The 20,773-nt window shown below is 35.4% G+C and overlaps 1 protein-coding gene across 1 annotated transcript; it reads right to left on the reverse strand.

Annotated features, from left to right (window-relative positions):
* Positions 1–1,046: 1,046 nt before the first annotated feature.
* On the reverse strand, positions 1,047–16,971 carry LOC120348506 (uncharacterized). Its single transcript, XM_039418647.2, has 10 exons — positions 16,848–16,971; positions 15,654–15,959; positions 15,212–15,409; positions 12,543–12,669; positions 11,349–11,473; positions 7,729–7,845; positions 7,474–7,617; positions 6,949–7,063; positions 3,915–4,093; positions 1,047–3,644 (listed from the first exon to the last, which is right to left on the reverse strand). Exons 2-10 carry the CDS (start codon positions 15,936–15,938, stop codon positions 2,835–2,837), a joined length of 2,100 nt encoding a protein of 699 aa, XP_039274581.2. The 5' UTR covers positions 15,939–15,959; positions 16,848–16,971; the 3' UTR covers positions 1,047–2,834.
* Between the last annotated feature and the right edge of the window lie 3,802 nt (positions 16,972–20,773).

Genomic DNA, 20,773 nt, shown 5'->3' on the forward strand with positions numbered 1-20,773 from the left:
ACGAAGCCTCTTCACACGACTGCTGCCTTTGTTTCTTTTTGTTATGTGAAAACACTCAGAATCGCTTTTTACATTTGTTGTATATTTCCATTGTGTCTCGCAGCTCGAGTACCATTTACTTTACTCTCAAATCTGAAACAGATACGACCAAAGCAAACATACTGAATAGATAGTCATCCCATTCATAGTGTTTATACACACCACTTCCACACGTTACCCCACAATTGAAACAGTTGCTTAATCACATTAGCCTTTCATAACCCAAAATAGTCATTTTGTGATAAAAAGCTCGAGTTTCATTTCTAAATTCCAATTTAAATTGAAAACGTCAAACTCTTTAGGTCGCACAACATGGAACACATTAAAATATAAATATTGTCGTAAGGTTAGGGTCAATTGTCACTAGGAAATTTGTTTCATCTCTCCGTTTCGACTTTATTAAAACCCATCATCTTATAATTCACTGCCAAATGTAGAGAAATTTTCTACCTTCAATACCTTATCGCAAATTAAACCAAGCAAAATTAAAACACAACATGTAAAAAAATTTGCATTTTCGCACGAAAACTTGGCTAAAATATGTGTTTTAAATAAATGTCATGGCGAGTTATAGGCACAAATTTCAACCATTCAGTCACTGGAGCTTTTTCGCATGTCTAAATTACGTTGTGGATTGCGCTGAGCAAATACGATTCCTAGTTTCAAATCAAAAAACTCATTTGGCAGTGTTGTCAATCACATTATCGCAGTACGCCGTCACTTTGTAGAAGACAAAGTTCGAGTTTGTATGCTCAAGTAAAATAATTTCGATATCACTAAACATTAAAGGGTCATTGGACCGACTCAATGACCAAATGTCCTTTTGTTGAATTGTTTGAAGTTACGAAAACAGACCAAGACTTAGCGTTAAAGATATACGACCGCATTGTTTACACAGTCTTCTCGAGATTTTCTATGCAGTTCGTGGTAACTGACAGATTTATTGTATTATCACTTTTCCACACTTTGAGAAATCACAAGTAAAAGTTAACACAAAAAAACAAGACTCACAGTAACATCATTTATTTAGATTATTCAGAAAAAGCAAACATAAAAATACAAAAACTGTATGATTTTTGGGAATCTTGAAAGCGTCTTGATCCCTGAGCAAACTCAATGGGCGATAGAAACGATGCTTACTTTTATGCCTACACTAATATGTAGACATACTTTTCAATGAGAAAACGTCTAAGCGTACGATATGAAATATATGACAGCAGTATTTTATATAACATCTGGGATTATTGCCGTGAAAAAGCTTGCCTGTGCATGAATACACAAAAATATACATCATATCACCGATTACGATAAAATAGCTTATCTATTGATTTTATTGGTACTTTTGTAGCAATTAACAACGATATCCATCTCGCTTTAAATAAGATTGACTTAACCGATGTTGACTTTGTCTGGATTATGATAAGTCAGAGTATTTGTAAATGACTGAAAATAAATCTCTGTGTAACTCGAAGCCAATTCCCAAGAACAGTGTATATCATTAACCAATATTCCCAATAGATTCCGTAATAGCTTTAGTTTAGAGTAATTTTGGTGCATGTACTGTGAAGGATAAGACGTTGTCCTGGCGACGCTGATACTGTTAGTTAGAGATCTCATTTTCGTCGAAGTAATCCAGTGCCTGGATATCCTCACATTGTGTTCTTCTTTGTGGGTACACAAATCAGCTCAGAGCAAAAGCATACCGTTGTACAAAACACCACAGGACGCTGGTGAATGGTTTATCAAAAGCGTTTACAAAAATGCTGTGGTCTTTTTTATACAATTGAAAATCAGAATTATGATATTTCACAAAAGTAAGTAAAATTAAAAACACTGACAATACTATGTGAATTGCTTTGTTAGAAATGCGTAGTAAAATAACAAAAATTTCAACAAAAATCGATTACAATGTCATCGAAGAACAATGACATATATTATGACAAGATGATGTTTTTAAACTATGCTGACTAATGAATTTCAAGCATGACGCATCTGATTGATTCAACTTTTCCTTTTCGCATTAAAATCTAATGAAAACGAATGAATCAAATAGTTCGTTTATACAACGTAAATAAATAAACGTATATGATTGTAACAGTGCACCCATATGATCAATAATCGTCGGTCTGTTTTGACTCTCATGGCCTTGGTAATTACTGGTGTTAACAAGATGCTGAACACTTTTTAACGAATAACGCCGAAAAGATACTAGATGCTACAATTGTAGCATAAAGACTGAAAATGGGGATTTTAATTTTGTATTTAACAATTGACTGGCTTTACTGAAGCTTGGTAACCAGGCGAAATTCAGTTGTCCGCCATATCATTTATACGTCTTATTGCCTTTCCCCCCTTCCGATCTAGAGATGGAAATCCAATTTTATAGATTTTCGATGCGATTTGCGGCCTGCTGTTTATATTTAGCTTTTGAACCATGACAATTTGTCAGTTGGCAATAAATTCGCCCCTATACAAATTTTGAATTTTAGATGGTAGGCAGTTAGAATTACCAGGTAATCTAGATAGCCATTTTATGGTGACCGTACATTTGAACCCATGTACATTTGAACCCATGCGTATATCCACGGGTTCAATCTATATGCGGGTGCTAAAACCCATGGGTTAGGATTAGTATGGGTTTAACTATCCGTGACACAAAAAAATTCCATAGGTGCAATAGCATACAGGTGCAATTGTCATGGGTTCAAATGTACGTGGGTTCAAATGTAATGGAACCCCATTTTATTTATATTTTATTGTGTATCAGTCGGTGTTGTCATAAGTTATTTTGAGACTCAAGAATCTCCTACACCACTATCGCGTTTCGACGGTTTTCTTGAAAGAAGATATAACGATTTCATAGCCAAAGCTTTTTTATAACTTGATCTAGCGGTCACACGCATCATATCGGAGTCATCTTCCGCTTTGGGCGACAAAAAGTCAATTGCATTAGAGCATGACTTCGCGATATGGTCGTTGTCGATAAATACATCTGGAGCGTCGTAGCTTTCGGTCAGATCACATCCTGAATTGCTTTGCTTATTATTCGAAGACGCAACGCACGTATTGTGGATGTGATTGTCACTACCAAAATAGGAATCTGTTGGCAGTCTCCCAGTATCGGGGAAGTTTTTTGGACTTCGATCGAACACACATAAGTCAATAGGATCCAAACGCTCAATTTCGTCAGAATTTTCATTTCCGTGTTGACAATCCAAGAAAGTATGTGCTTCCAGTAATCCTGGAGTACTCGAAGAGCAGTTTCTATGCATATTTCTTATGTAAGCGATTTCTTTCGCTCCAGATATCCCTGAGGAAGGCATATAGCCCTCTGAAACAGTATTGCTACGTTCTCGGTTCGTTTCCACGTCAAAAACGTCATTATTTTTCATGGAACGTCCATATTTTCCGGACTTTTGCTGTCCTGATGTCCACACGAAGGATTTTCCAAATGGCATGCAAGATGAAGTCATTGCAGGAGGAGTGATTAACATTTTTTCAACGCTGTCGTATGATTTTACTCCACTGCTTGACGACGGTTCACGAATTCTCTGCTTATACTTAATTTCATCTCCTAAGTTCTTTTGTCTCGGAAACGAAGATCTCTAACAAATAAGAAAGCAATGCTATAATATAGGAACACCAAGGTCCAGTGACAGACCGTAGTACCGTAAAATTTTGGGTAAAAATCGAGCCCCCAGGGACTCAGTGAATTATTCAAAAAAGAGTGGTGCAACCATCTCCAAGTTCTGAAAATTTGTAAACTATTCTTCATTAGCTCCGAAGAAATGCGATTTTTTTCTCATTAACAAATATTCTCCGAGTACCGGGTCGAGTCTATCTGTCCGAACTATCGTGTATTTCATTACCAATACCTTTTGTTTTGTATCTTTATCCGGTACAATGAAGGTATCCGGCAAAAACGCCGAATTTCTTGATTTTCTTGTCCCGCTCGCATGTTTTGACGTTCCTGTTGGCGAGGTGGCGCTATTGTTCAATGAATTATGATCCGCCAAAGTTTTTCGCCTGCTGCTACGTTTGCTGTTTCTGCTACCTGAAATTTATTTTATAATATCTATATTATTTTACATAAGATACATTAGGTGGCCCAACTAGAGTTTTGCTCCGAGTGAAATGATAAACGTACACAAAATGCGGCAATGTTGCAATACTTTACGCAGAATTCATGTGTTTACTTTCAAAATATTATTTTTACTTCTATACTGAATATACCTCTTCGGAATTTCTATTTATCTTTCCACGTAACGAGCAATATCCTTTCTAAAGCGAAGCCAATAAAATTGAATTGTCTAAAACTAAAAAATCTTGGTGTGGGAGAAAAAGTAAGTGAGAAATCTAAAAGTAAATAGATAATGAGAAATTTTTGAAAATAATGAGTTCGAACAAATTACCAACGTAATTTTTCTTTGTAAAATCGGGATATTTAAATTGTTTATTTATTTATTTAATATTTTCCCCGTAGCAAAAAATCCCGATTTATACGAAAAAAAATTTTAAAACAAAATTTGTTGAAAATTAAGAATTTAATACAGAAATGTATTCATATGAATTTGTCAATTTAAATTGTGTAGACAGGTGTCAATATGAAGATGTAATCTTCTCCACTCTAGTGCGGTCTAATCGGTGCTCCATTTAATATAACTTTAGCATCGAAAAAGGTTTATTTTGAAGTCAATGGCTCTACACTTAAAGATGAGATTTGCTTATTAATTCTTGTAGCCCGTTTGTCTAGCTTTTTCGCTTATCAAAGTCTTGTATTTCATGCAAGTTTATGTTCTACATTTTACCCGCGGGACGGGAGGTCGGTCGAGATATTGGTTGTAAAAAAAGGTTAAGAGCGAAGAAGGTCCTTGGTTCTGCAGGAATTAAGTTTAAATCAGGGCTATGAAGTCGGAATTTCAGATTTTTAATGATAATGAAATAAGTGAATTTTTTTACAACAACTCAAAACGTGCCGGAAGTTTGCTAAGTTTTTTGACCAGTATGTTAATGTTATGTTATGAAAATTTGATTTCCTAGTGGTTTGGAGCTGGAGTCGGAGTCAAAATTTTTTCAATCCGGAGTAGGGACGAAGAGTTGATTGTGAATTTTCTCCAACTCTTCAACCAATTGTCTAAATCCAACTCAGTAAAGCAGGGGTCGGCAACCTTTTGTCTCTCGCGGGTCGAAATTAAGGTTGCAAGTCATTGGCGGGCCGCACATATTTTTAGAAATAATAAAAATCAAGCAGTGATACATCTCAAGAATAGAATATATATTTATTTTCTCATTGCATCTCATAAAATTCCATTTGAACATTTTCAGCGCAATTGAACCTTTTGCACTTAGCATCAACTTTTCTGAGTTTTGTTGCCATTTGCATAATTACAATTAAATTATATGCTCATTAAACGAGTAATTGTGACATTTATAATTGTTAGGTTATAATATAATTTAGTTTAAAGAATATATCCGTCAAAACGGATGTTTTGTTACTATAATTTAGTGGAGCGTCGCGGGCCGGATTATAGTGCTCCGCCGTAGTGCCGTAGTTTGCCGACCCCTGCAGTAAAGCATCCATACAGCCCTCTAGAACCATTTTACTGGTGTTATATTTAATTCATAATCTCAAATATTGACTTTTGTCAATAACAAAAAATATATATTCAACCGTAAGATGAATACGAAACTATGTATGTTTTTATAGTTACGAAATAAAAACACTGCACCCACTTATATGGGGGATAGTATTCTATAAGAGGTATATTATTCTACGGTCTATCTTACAGCCAGTTAATATATTAGATTAAGAAAACTCGTTTTAATGCGGCGCACGGAAATGAGTCACTTGCAAATATTTTGATTGCCTAGTTTCGTCCCACAGCAGTTGGTGGCGACAAATACAATTTCGAAAATATAATTTCAAACAACAATTTGCTTTCGTTTCAGACTCGCAAAATCGTTATTGGCATTGAGAACCGTCGGCCTATTGCAACTTCAACGAATATTAAGATACTATATTTTTGTATTGTGGAGTCATGTTGTTGAATTATGACGTCACGTAATTTTTACATCTCATAATGACTCTATAACAGGGTTTTTCGAACCGGACCATCGGCCCGATCAGGCGACCACGTCCCGGTTCTCTGGATGCCACGAACAAAGAGAGACCTTCAAGAGGTATCATTCGCTACGACTACATTAATTTAAAGTGAATTGACTTTGATTTGCTCAACTCTTTGACTGTAATACATTCATTCATTTGCAAAAGAGGTGATGAAAGCCAGGTATATTTTATAGAAGAGCAAAGATCATAAGGGTTGAGAGTCCTTTTAAGGGGACAACGGATCATAAAAGTTTAAACACGACTGCTTTATAGGTTTATACGAAATTGAGTAGTAATAATTGACTACTCTTTAACATATCGATACCTGGTATTACAAAAGATATTATTAAAAGGTATTTATACTAACTCTTTATACTGAACATTGTTTTATATAGGCTATGCCTGTGTATTGCAAATGATTTTCGCCATTCGAGGAGTAGTAATAGACAGACACTCGCGTCTGTCATGCTCCACAGTATGCCATGGTCGAGATTATTAAACTACTATGCAGTCGGAGTATCGGCATTTTTTTCCGATGGAGTCGAATTTGGAGTCGAATTCTTTGATTTTGATTGTAAATATTCCCCGACTCTGAAATTTAGAAATATGCCGAAATCTCGATTGCAATCCGAAGTACCACCAGATTCAGAACCTCTGGTTTAGAGACTATGACTAGAATTTTTTGACGCTGAAGGTGCATCTAAATTTTGGATTGGAAATAGCCTAGCAAACAGAAAACATTTGGCATTGACGATTAATCATAGGTTTAAAAATGGTAAATTAATATTTTTCTTAATTCTTACCTCCGCTTGAAATTCGTCTTCGAAACCCGGAGAAGGCGCCTCTGGAGCCATTGTGAGTGACACCGCTTTCCGAAGAAGTCTCCCAATCTGATACTTTAATATTTTTTATCAAAGCCTAAAATGAAAACCTTGAAACTACTGCGTGCACTTTTAAAGAATAAACGAAATCTAATAGAATTTTACAGTAATCAACGTGGGGTACTTGATTGACTAAATTGCCATGATTGCAATTATTCATCGACATGGCGTTGATATAATATGAGAACAATGAGAAATCCGTATATCCGGGTTTGGAATCACATTATGAAAACCGGTGGCCGGTTACTGTGAAATCCGGAGATGATATCTTTAATCAAATGTTCACGAGCTAACTTGACTTTGGTATTTTGTTTATACTATACAGCAGTTTGCGCTCTGAAAGCATATCTTAAGCATTTCGATTTGCAATCGAAGTTTCTTGTGATTAGAGATAAATTTACCGAAATATAATGGGTTTCTTAAACATAATTATATACTATCAGTTACCTGAAGTTCCTTCCGGTATCTTGCGTTGGTACCCAGGTATACTACAGGATTAAGAAGCGGTTGTAAAAATGCAAGACCAAAGGTCATCCAGGTGATTATAGTAGGAGACTTCTGAAGAGTTGAAGCCTCGACGAGGACCCGAATCTGTGATAAAACAATAGAATTATAGGATAGGATAATTTTTATAAAACCAACAACCACTATCTTCAAATATAAAATAAATAAAAATGTGTTGAAAGATTCAATTTTACGTACCACATAAGGCATGTAGCAAATGATGAATATACAGCAAACTGCCATTGTTGTCAATGTAGCATTTCTTGTGCGTCGTGAAGATACTTTTTTGCGAGCCTTTGACTTTGATTCTTTGTGCTGTGGATGTGAGAGAAAGTGATCATTTATTCGTATAATGGAATATAATCTAACTTCATGACGTATTCCATAATTATAGATCTTAAATTTGAAGCCATAGACAAAGCATATGCTCCAGATACGACGCGGGATAGGATGGGATTAGTATCTCATAGGAAATAATAATTGTCAAGAGTCAAAATATTTTACAGAAAATCGAAAAATGAGTTGGCTTAATGTCTCTAACAGTCTATTGAAGATAGATTGCAAACACCAAAGATTTTATTATAAAAATTTAATTTTTCCGAATTCGAACTGGAGTCGGAGTCAAATTTTTTACAATCTGGTGTTAGGAGTCGGAGATTTTCTTAATCCGAATTTGTATTCAAATTTGTCCAGCCCTGCCCGGTGTTGATTGTACATTTTCCCCGACTTCCGCAATCATGGTGAAAGGTCAATTAGGCGGTTGAACGATATAGAAAACCAAGACACATCGTCTGTTCACCGTGAAACATATCGAATGCTTCTATTTCGCTATTTTCACTTCTAGTCGTAATTATGTAAGAAGGGTATATTATTAGCACAAAACAATATCAGAGCGACTAATTCAATCGTTTGGAAATCGGAAAAAAATAGATGGCGACGAAAAAGCCAAACCAATAGCATAATATACACAATGAAGCCTATTTGCAAAACAAGATTCCAAATTTCAAGTTGCGAAAAAACCCAAGATAACTGCCCCCGTCGTAACCTCAAGCAAGCCACAGGCAGATAAAAGGACTGACTCATATCTACTTTATCAGACAAACCATTTGGAAGTGACAAATGGTTTGAACTGATATTGACTGTTATTCGTTTGTTTTTGAAACTTGAAAACAAAACAGATTTGCTTTTTCCTTTCTTATCTTACTTAAAAACCATTTGACGTCATAACGACGTCATAGAGGAGTATTTTAAGTATTACAATTCCAAATGGAACAGATGGCCCTAACAAATTTTTTAAACAAAATATAGATAGCGGTATTGCAATTGATTTTAATTTTCTTAAAGCATTTGAGCTTCCAAAATTTGTTTAATGCAAGGGCTTCTGCAAAAAAAGACATAAGGACGCCGTGCAGTTAGTCAGTCTACATACTATACAACAAAATGGACATAAATTTAGGAATTTATACATTGCCAAAAGAATATTGTTTTAAAAATGTTAACAAACCGCTTTCCTTCCCAAATCCTCCAATTTTATTCGTCGGCATGACAATATCACGGCGTCACTAGGCGAATGAGTTTCATGACAAAAATAAATGGACGTGAAAATTGCCCCCTCGACCTAAACGATGACCGCAATGACCTTTTTGCGGACGCAAAACACGGGAGAGACGTCTCGTGGAGCGCGAATAGTAATGATTCAAAATACCCAAATTTTGTAATTTTTATCGGAGACATTTAGGGTAGTTGGAGAATTTTCCACTTATATATAATCTCTGGCGCACTGATTCCACTGAAAACGCCTCGTGCTGTGGTCTCTTCTAAATATATATTCAAACGTATTGATTACGAATTTTTATATTTTGTCGTTGTCTGTATGATTTTGCGACTACACAGAACAAGCATAGCGCTAGACGAGACGAGCATACACAACCAGCATATTTATTGCTTCATATAATTTCCGATTTCTATTCATTCGATGTCTTTGTTCTAAAATACATATTGTATTGCGGATTTTTCTGCGGGAAAGATGTGGCAAGATAATGTTGAACAGTCGTTAAAAGTCGAACATCCGGGAAAAAACTTGCAGTCGACACTGGTGTTTCGAAATCGAAAAGAAATTTTGCCTTCGAAACGAAACGAAACACACGTTTGTCACAAACAGTAAAACATGTCACCATTATTACCCATCGAATTTAATGTACAATGATGGCACACAATTCCCAGAAATGAATCCACAAAAAGGAAGCATTGGAAAGTAATTCAAGAGCATAAAACGATAATGATACGAAGGTTTTTGCTTAATGACAGAGCAGTGACCAAATGGCACCAGAATAATACGAATTACGTCATTGTTAGAAATGGGGCTCACAAGCAGCATAGCATGGGTTCCCGAAACGTCCCTGCCATTATCTTATGTAATAATTGGGCTCATTTTCTACTTTATCCGATGCCACAAATCCTTGTGATCCAGTGGGGTAATTATACCATGGAGTTCCACAACAGACTATTTCAAAGACATTCTAAAAATGTATTTTTGAATCTGGATTTCGAATATATTCGAAAATCGAGGAACATAGGAATTGGGCTTTTCTGATATTATCATGATTGAATTCATGATTGAAATTAGTTATTTTGTTGCTTTAATTAAGCCTAAGTAAATAGACTTATTTATCAAATATTACAATATTTATGAATTGTGGTGCATCTTGGCAAGCACAAAAAAAGAAAAACTATACGCCCAGTGAAATGTTTTAATTTATACAGTAAAGTCAACATTAACTCGGATTTTTGACACGGCTAATTTTCGTCATGAATTCTGACTGTTTATCGTCATCGACATCGTTGAGCTAAATTCCGCCACAATTATCCCTCCTAACAGATATTGACTGTTGTGCTACTGGGGGGAATTAATTTTTATTTTGCTCAAAGGACTATGCGACAGTTCAGAAAAACACTATGCGATCATTGTCATAATCAAATGTGGGGACCCGATTCACAAATTTCCATCCGCCAGTGACGGAGAATTAAGACTGAAATATTTTTTATTATTTTTAATCAAGCCAGCTCTGATTTAAATATTTCATGTCGGCTGTTATGCTTTTATTATTGCTTATAAATTAATACCGCAAACTCGAAATGAACGATAATATTATCAACGACGCCATTCTAACAGTAAAATCTGCGATAGATACTAAATAATATTTAAAAGCTATTTCATACGGGATAAATTGCAAGAATGCATAAAATGCTCGGTCACTATCGAAACTAAGGATGAACACGATTAATTATGACAAAATTTGATTTTAGATTCATTGCCGCGGTAACCTAGCTAGACTATCTCGACTACGTTGAAATATACGATAATAATTGTAAAATATTATCAATCAAAAACTTCCTCGACGAGTACTTCAAGTCGTCGCTGACCTAAATCCTTTCATGTTGGCATTAATTTATTGCGCGTCGCGAAAAGTGTCTTAGATTACAATAAAACATAAAATGAAATAATTATAAAATGTTTTCAATCAAAACATGGGCAATTTGAGAGTCGCGATATTTGAATAAATTCTGATATTAAATTCGAATTGTACGTCCCGAATGATACCTTGACTAATATCAGGTTGCATTTGCTATGACGTCATACTATCTGTTTCGAAGGTCGAAACAGCGCCGTTTCGACATATCAGTGTTTCGAAACGCCCAGCCCCACATATATATACTACGTATATATATTTGAATCGTGTTGACGACTTTACTCTCTCCGGAATATTTATATTATATACAAATTTTCGGACAGGTACAAATATGAATTATCAACAAACCTTTTTTGTGAATGACATGCTCAGCAGTTTACTTTGAAAGGCTATAGTGCAGGATAACATGAACAAAAGAGCCAAGAAAAACACACTGTGAACTCCAATAACGTAGGAACGATGAAGAGAATTTTCTGAAACAATAACAATAGTTTTAGCCACGATATTAGTGCTAACGCAAAATTACATCGGACTCACGTCAAAATGAGATTCCGTGGTTGTAAAACTTAACTGTTAGTAAGTGGCAACGTTAAGCGAGCATGAAAATGTGACTATTCCATACATTATGTAGTATTTGTATTTGCTTAATTGGTCTTTCAAGTGTTTAAAAATGTTATTTTCTAAATTGCGTTTCTAAAACTAATTTATATCTATCACTCAAGTGCCGTCTAACCATGAACGGCGTGGGTTTTCTTGATGACGTCATTTTTTGTTGCCAAAACAGCTTCCCCGCGTGACGTCACGGATGTGTATCATTCGCGCGACCCATAGCAGTTCAATCTATGGAGTATGTATTAGTGTAAAGAGTAAACAAGGTAATCGATATTGGCCGTACAACATTATTGCGTATGCCGTATGTTATAAATATAAAATACTTTTATCCGATCACACCCGATCAAATATAAATCGGAGATAAGAGTCCTAATTAGTATCTAAAAATACTGAGCAACGAAGAATTGGGTGTATTTCGATACCGTATTGGCTCCTTGCAAAATCATTGGCCGCTTGTCTAATGCCTTTTTCCAAGAGAAGATGCGAAAAACAGTAAGTTTATGACAATCAGCGTGAAAAAAAATAATAAAACGTGTCCTTATATCTTCCTAATGCTTGTATAACTGCAGATCCATTTATTGCTGGGTATGTTATTAACAGTGTATCCTTTGGCAAAGTACACTTATATACTGTAAAACTTTATATGAATGCTGCAAAGTAGCTACCGGTAAGTAGACTAAGTAGCCAAAACACTCACGGGAAATTACACCAGAGCGTAACAACTATGATCATATTCGGATCTTTTCACGTTTATCTACGTAAGTATGATATCGATAATATAGGTTTGTAAACAAATTGTGAACTTTCACTCATCAATTTTTTTAAATTTTTGCCAGTGGATACACAGTAGTACACATCCGTGTCCACTTGGCTAAAGTCTTGTTAGTAGAGAAGCACCCTCTTATAAATGACGATAACAAAAAACCTCACCTGTAATTGTGTCTAAAAGACAAAACCTCCTTCCCTTGACCACATGATATTCTCCAACACCAAATATGGGCAAAATTGTTGTTATAATTACAAGAATACATGCTGACGGTAGAAGAAATTTCAAAAGCTGAAAATAAAAGTTTGATCACATGATTAATTTGGCCAAGTGCCACAAAGCAGCAAAAAGCTGAAGATTTTTCATCATGTGAAATGGTCCCGTCGAAGACAATTGTGACACGCCCTTTCGTGATACAAATAAAACTTTTTTTCAAAACTATTTTCAAACGTTTAAAATCAAAACCAATTGTGCAAAGAGTACAAGCTTATTCACTTTGCAATTCGTAACTATCATCGTCAACGCAGGCCTGTCGAAAGTCATTGTCATGAGCCTTTCTGATCTTCCCAAAATCACTTGGGTACATAAACAAGTCATCAGTACCACCAAATCAGTCGATTAAACTGGTGTAATTTGACTTATTTTTTGATTTGTTCTCTCTATATTAAGTTTGGTAGGGCTCATGTCCCATCTTTTAACGTATCCTAATCGAACATAAGACAAGAAGCTTCGAAGAAAAAATATTTGGGGTGAACAATTATAAGATATTACCAGGATTTAATCCAAGCGTTTATTGAGATCAACAATAAGCATTATCTATGAAAAGACATTTTCTGTGAATAGGCTTTAGGATTCCTCATTCTCAAATAAAGATATGTGAAACATACGTAGAGGTCAGAGGACAACAAATGATGCTATTTGCCTATAGAGAAAATCGAAAGAGGCTTTTTAGTAAGGTAACCAATATATATCGCATTCTACCTTTCCAATTTGCCACCGACGGAAGCGACATTTAAATAAGGCCGGATAATAATAATTAAGCTCCGCCATACTGTTATTTCCTATATATACTGTACTACCATTTCAATAGATTATGCTTGGTATTTGTTCGAATGAGCTAAACAATTTGAAATGTGCATACGTCACACGTATTATACGTCAGGAAATTGCCGTTATCCTGCATGCAGTTAAAATTTCGTGATGAAATATTTTCCATAGATGAATTGCACTTAGTTGATCATGTTTATCAACACCCTGTGCTTGGCGCATTATAACTACGAAAAGAATAGTTCTATTGGGATATCAAATTGCGATTACGAAGCTCGTTATTTGTTTTTAAAGCAGCATATTGTCAACATTTGGGTCTGCCTTTGCACTGGATTCTAGTTTCGAATACATTGTTTTCTTTGAATTTTTAAACAAAAATCACTTGTAACCATAATAAGCTCTGTAATCAATTCTACACAAGAAAAAATGCTTCCCTAAGCTTTTTTTTTGATATTCATATGTAAATATAAAATTTTAATAGGTTACAATTTTGGTTACACCATTGAATATAATGCTAACTTCGTATGAAATCATAATATCGTGTTAAGTTCTTGGAGTTTGGGTTAATTAGGATACTGTTATGATTGAAATGAAAAGAACTCTTCTCTAATTCTACTAACGTAAAGAATAAGATCCTTATTTGGGTTTGAAAATATTCTCCAATCAAGTCTCTGTCTAGAGCAGCCTTAAGTATATATTGTACAACCGAGAGTATCAACCCAAGTTGTTAAAATTGACATTAGCTGTGTGAATGTGTATGAACTAGTATGTTCGTTTTTGGTCAGTTTGAAGCTATCCTTAAATTCGTGATTTCACTTGATTGAATGCATAAAATGTCTTCTGAGAACAAGGCTGTTTATTAAACATATCGAGTTGCTATCTTCTAACATAAAATGTTTTCAAACAATGATACGTCACTAATGAGTCCAGCTTCGACTTTTCGATATACCAATGAGTTATGCACGGCCATACTTTAATCAACAAACTATTTAATTCCCAACCTTTCGTATTTTGTTTTTCCGAAGCAAGTCTACGCATGTCTGATTATAATCGGATGCACAAATCTACCAATTGCATGTCATAGTGATATGAATTTCCTAAACAGGAATGCAATATCCCAACATATTGTATTTATCCTATGATGTCATTTTCTCACAAACTGTTTTCAGGAAAATCTAGTTGTCGTCTGGCTTTGACACTTTTGTGAGGATTGTCCTTTTAATGAGACAAGGTAAAAATCTTTCGAGTCACAACTTTCACACATGTTTGTGACATAGAAAGTCTGGTCTGGAAAACGGCCAGCTCCAATCCCGACCGTGAGGAAATGTTATTCAATTATTATGGACTGTACTTTCATTTTCTATTAAAATTGAGGTGGTCATTTGTCACCGACGATAAACTTATATATCGCAATTGTACACGCAATACTGTCAATTATGGGAAGATAATGGCGCCAGAAAGTTCAAGGCCCTTTTAAATGACATGCATACCGATGTGAAGGTACAATGTAGGTAATGATGTGGCAAACCTTCGGGCTTAACGACCTTTTCAAGCTGAAAGTTGATGAAGACTTTTGATAGGTCGTTGTTTTAACCAACAACAAAAAAACGTTTATGATAATGCTCATTGTAAGTTCAATGCAGTAATGTACTGGGTATTGATATTTTCATAGTTCATAGACACCGTGCTCATTTTAGACTTAAACCCCATTGAAAAATATATATTTCTGAATGCTGACTTATTTAAATTTTTAAAAACTAAACATTCACAGCATGTTTTCCCTTACCTTCAATCCTAGATGACTTCGATATTTGAAAGGCCAGTAAAGAGCAATAACGCGATCAAATGCCATTAAAATTGTAATAAGCGGAGAAACGAGAAGAAAAAATAAGACAATGAATCCCATTATACTGCAAGATATTTTTCCACCGAGCCAATCGCATTCTGGAGTTGCGAATGCTGGCATCAAAATCAGGAAAAACGCCTAAAATGAAAATTGATTTTGTCAACGATCGATTGTTACCTGTTCAACCATACAAAATATAATTTTGGGGTAAAAAATTAAGAAAAAATACGAACATCCCGTAGTAAAATGGTTGGCTGAGTCAAATATAAAAGGTTTTGACAACGATATAAATACGCAAAAAGGGACCTCCCTCCCCTACCTTCTAGACAACAAAAATCTTTGTCAAAAGATATTATCAAAAATATTCACACTATATCCTCACCTGTAGGACATCACAAATGTTCAAAAATCGTATACAAAGATATACTGGATTACTCCTTCCTCTGACAGTTACCAGTGGTACACGAAATAGAACAATGGATGATAACACGTTCAGTGTAAATGTTAAGAAAAGAAGACAAGCCATTCCCGTGTTCAAGGAGTTCCATTTGCATTTGGGAGGAAGCAAAGTCAAGTTCACATGTTCATCAATACCGTATTGTCCTGACAAATTCGAAGCAACAACCGTGGGAAAATTGACGTCGTAAACTTCCGTCACAGACTCCATTGATAATTCAAGTGTGTGTCACTGTAGAAGATCAGCACATATTCAAACTCCCTTTTCTATTTATCACTAGTTATCAGTTGAATATAATGTATCTATAACTTTAGTATACAGTGAACAATTCGATTAAGTTAAATACAATTAACAAACCGTTTGTTATCCTTGCAGCCACAAATAAAATTAATTCCGTTCGGCTATATTCGTCATGCTTTATTGATAAAAATGTAGGAAATTCTTATGGATTCTGCTTATGACTTGTAAAATATCATATAATATATTGTTACACGAACACAGCTGGATAGATTAGGCACGCTTGCGTTCTTACAAAACGTAATAAAAACACATACATACAATGTTATTAGTAAATGGCCCGATTGCCAGTAAAGTTAGACTGTTTCAACTTGGCTAAATTCAGTATTCGAAATATTCATAACATATTTAATTCACGACAGTCGAACATGGCTAAAATACCATTTTAAACGCTAAACCAAAAAAGTTCAAACATTGTCGAGGCAGACGCTTGTTGCCTGAATACGATTTCACTTTTGTTCAAGCTTATATGGCAAGTGAATATCGAAGAACGCCCGGCACATTTCCGAATACCCGCAGTCGATGTACACCGAGACTCTCGCAATTTCAAACCGAACTTATAAAAGCAAGTAAGAGTTGCGTAATGGCGGATATTTCTCGGCCTGCACAGGATCAATTCGAAGATTTTTTGACACGTTTTGAAAGATAACAAACATGCGTGATAAGCGGTACATTTACGCTAGGCAAGTAAGTCAAGATTGTAAATAAATGTCACTTTGACAATATGTATCTGACTGAAGCAAATGTCTAAAGAGAAAAAAAATGAAATGGAGAAATAAACAGGAGAAATTCACATTTCAGCGGGTAAATCACGTCACCTACCTCGGATTTCAAGGTATATCACACTTCATTGTATATTAAATTGTTGAAGTTTCAAATTCGAGTTCCAATTTTTCTCATACATTTATATTTTTCAATAATCAAACTGCAATTATTTATTTTTTTTTATACAAGTTCGCCCAAACACTCAAAAAGCAGTGAAAAGTTGCTGACAGAAGCAGTCACCAATGCTTATCCACAAGATAGTGGTATTATTCTGTTTAATCACAATCCATTTATTGGCAGTTCTATAAAAATTAAAACTTGATACATTTCAAAATTGCAAAAAAAATGAACTAAATCTATAGACCATTTGCTTGCTGTAATATTTCTTTCACATTTTCTCGCCTTTTCACCTCTTTATTTGTCATAACTGAGAGATAAAGTTGCGTAATCTTCACTCAAAATGATAGTCAGAAAAAATTCCAAATTTTTAATACAAAACTTTGAACCTTGTTCCAGAATGAAAAACTAGTTTGTAATATTTCCACTCGGGTATGAGAAAATACAGAATCCCCACGAGTAAGCTAAAATTCTCTGACTATAATAGAGTTTTTACCGAAGTTAGTGTGATAAATGTCTAGCTTCTTTTGATCTGGCTGTTGTTTATCTCACGAGTGATTGCTGACTAACGCACGCCACAAGGCTATAATGTCATCAATTTTAACCGGAATTAGATTTCCCCTAGTATTGTGATGACTGAATCAAAATTATGATGTAACACTTTTAATGGTGCAACAATAAGTACCGAATACCTTTCATATTTCGTAAAAGTAAATGAGTCTGTAATGTGATTATAGAATGGCAGAGGGACGAGGTGTAATATAAGGTATCAATTTATGCTTATAAGCTTCTATTTCCACAAAATTCTTCTAAAATGAAACAAGCCTCTTCTCAAGCTACTCACAAGATACATTCGGCGCTCTTATTCACTGCAGTTAATGAGAGGTGACTATTCGCGCAAATGATTTTAGGACAAAATTGCTTCTACGTTTTCAAAAAGCCACTGCCCTATTTTCGCACGGAGCAATCCGCAGAATCAGCGGAATAATGCTCTGAGGGCGCTGGCGCAGTGATGAGGTCATGTCCCGGTCACAATAGTTTTTATTAATAACAAACGTTAGGAAATAAATTTCTGCTATCGTAGATCGTCCGCACATGTTTGAGATATGCTTAACTGTTACAAAAGTTTAACCGTTATACAGACTAGAACAACATACGCTATTTGTCCATTGACGGGTGGCATCATCAACCGACGATAACCATGGGCCCACACACATATCAATGTCTAGTTTGTTTTAAACTTTAGAGTATTGTTATTCATTTTCTGGATACTCGCGAGCCATGCGTCGTCATATTCAAATCTACATCTCAATCACCATTAGCCAATTACTACTAATAATTGCCTATTTAATGACACAATTTGATTGACAAACGCGATGCTTTTAATATACTTCACAATATTGTTACAAATGAATGATATAATAATCATGCACATTTGTGCTAATGACTAAATCAAAAGTGTCCCGTGTGGTCACAGATTTTACGCATCGACAGGATAAGGAAAGGCGTTGTATTTCAATTCACTCATGTCAACGCTTGTCCATTTCAATGCAAAAGAACGGACATTAATATTATTATACTCAGCTACGATGATCTACAACGGAAAACGTCCAGTTAAAATCCCACGAGAGCCTGTTTTGTCTCGAATGACCAGATCAACTTTATGCCGATCACAAAGAAATGAAAATGATCAACTGATTGGTAAATACTTGTTTTGAAAGCTATTCGGGCTAAAATAATTACAATCCATAACACCAGGTCAATTGCAGGACATGCGTCGTGTGTCTGCTATCAAGTTTCACTCAGTATGATCAAATGAACCATATGACATCATCAACAGGATAATCCTTCATATTATTGATGTTTTACTAATTACAAATTTACATTCGGTTTAGCCTGTCGCAAACTGAAACATATGCCAACAAACGATTTTGCAGAGCACCCATCTACGCGATTGCAGCGCGTTCACAAGGCGTGTACACCAATCAAACCGTATATTTTGATTTCGAGTGGGAAAATGTAAAAATTCATCTTTTTTCTCTGGATTGTATCCCAACTGCGCTACAAATCTTCAAACTATATTAAAATAAAAAATTACGCCTAAGCTTTGTTTACACTACACACTAAAACTGATGTGCATACGCACTAACGACGTAAAATATGACTAAATTATCGCGATGAGTATGTGCACATTCGTAAATAATTATTCATTGTGTAAATGGTGGACCAACCTTAAATCAGCACTGTAGAGTTTGAAGTAACATAGATTGATATTATAATTTTTTCATCTTACTAGATACAACATTGAAGACTTCGTCAAAACTATGGACATGCGGGAATATGTGGGTAAAAAAAGTTTGTCAGGCAAATCTTCATGCTATGATTTGTTCAGTCCACTAACAACTGCAATTGTTCCATTTTACGAGTTATAAAATTGATCCACGCAGGATTGGATTTTTGCCAGAATGCTGTAACTTCGATACATTTGTTCTGCTGCATTTATTGCACGTTTCCAATATCTATCTCACGCCATCTCAATCACCATCAACCACCAGAAATGCTTCGAAGGATAAACTATGAGATCACTTTTCACTCCAAATGTTTTATATATCTTCTTTAAAGAAAATAGTCACCGTGTCCAACCTAAGTCCCAATTTTCTACAAGTTTGACGTACAAAACTGGTAACAGAAACACATGCTCTAGCAATTTCGAGCAGATGACAATGTCCAGTTTCCCGCCAACTGCTCATTCAAAGCACAGTCACGATCGGGACAGCACTCGGTATTTACCGGAAAGCGCCGTGTTATTCAGATTACTCAGTGCCGAGAGGGCGTTTCAGTTCATAGCAATATGTTTCAGAACAATGGGTAAATACAAATTTATTTGATATACATCATAGAAGCTTTCTCCAAACAGAACAACGCTAGTTATACATTTCGTGTGAATAGTTAAATTGCTCGGAAAAAGTGCAAGGGTGAGCGTAACTGACATCCTCCCCTACCCAGATTTTATCCCAGGAGTTTAAGTGGACATTACTAAAGTTACTTGCTGTCACTATTAGGAAACGTCACTCGTAACTATAAATCTATATTCTGCATCGGTGATGTGGGCATTTTGACCCGAAACTCATAACGTGACACGCAATAAGAAATCTACATTACAAAAAGCAGTGCTTTTATTATTTGAATAAAATCAGTTAAGATCATCACTCACTAGCAATGTTTTCTTTCAAACTAAATTATAATCTCGATCCTATACCTTCCATCTAATACTATCTTAAAGCGTTGAACCTCTGCTGGTGAGTGGCCAGCTTTCTTATGGGCATCGTGCAGGCGTAAAACATTATAAGTACAAAACCGGCTCGCTGCATGTGAGTGCGCAATCGTAGCCGACTTCCTCTCGTCTCCGATTTCATTCCAGTTAACAAAAAGAGTTGTGCAAAATGTATCATAAAGTATTTCGAATTACATCATCTGCCAGGAACCACTAAAAAGTTTCAATCATGACATGGCTGTGTTGCATGCCAGAAGGCTAGGGGTGCGTCTGCTTTATAAACTACTGGTGTGGAATATTTCTATTTGTGGGAGAATTAGGGACGACTGAGAGGCAATAAGATTTCGACTGCAAAAATTCTAGACTCCGATTCCGTGGTTCTGACCGTAATCTTCATATTTGTGAAGTAGAACGTGTGTAAACTGGACGAGGTCTAGACGATATGAGCCCGAACAAACATTTAAAATATCACTACTTGAGTATTTTCCCATAGCACCAAATAATAAGGATAAACAAGTTCAGGAAGCAAACCATGGTTTACGTTTGCTTTTTATTGGAAAACTATGCGACCCGTACTGTTTGAGGGTATTCC

This window comes from Styela clava, chromosome 1 (genome assembly GCF_964204865.1).
Source record: "Styela clava chromosome 1, kaStyClav1.hap1.2, whole genome shotgun sequence".
Taxonomy (NCBI): domain Eukaryota; kingdom Metazoa; phylum Chordata; class Ascidiacea; order Stolidobranchia; family Styelidae; genus Styela; species Styela clava.

Excerpts from the sequence above, each read along its gene's own strand:
- LOC120348506 (XM_039418647.2), bottom strand. The coding sequence starts at position 15,938 with ATGGAGTCTGTGACGGAAGTTTACGACGTCAATTTTCCCACGGTTGTT. Across the intron at positions 15,410-15,653 it reads ACATTTGTGATGTCCTACAG|GCGTTTTTCCTGATTTTGAT; the intron begins GTGAGGATATAG and ends TTTTCATTTTAG. Across the intron at positions 12,670-15,211 it reads GAAGTCATCTAGGATTGAAG|CTTTTGAAATTTCTTCTACC; the intron begins GTAAGGGAAAAC and ends TTTTATTTTCAG.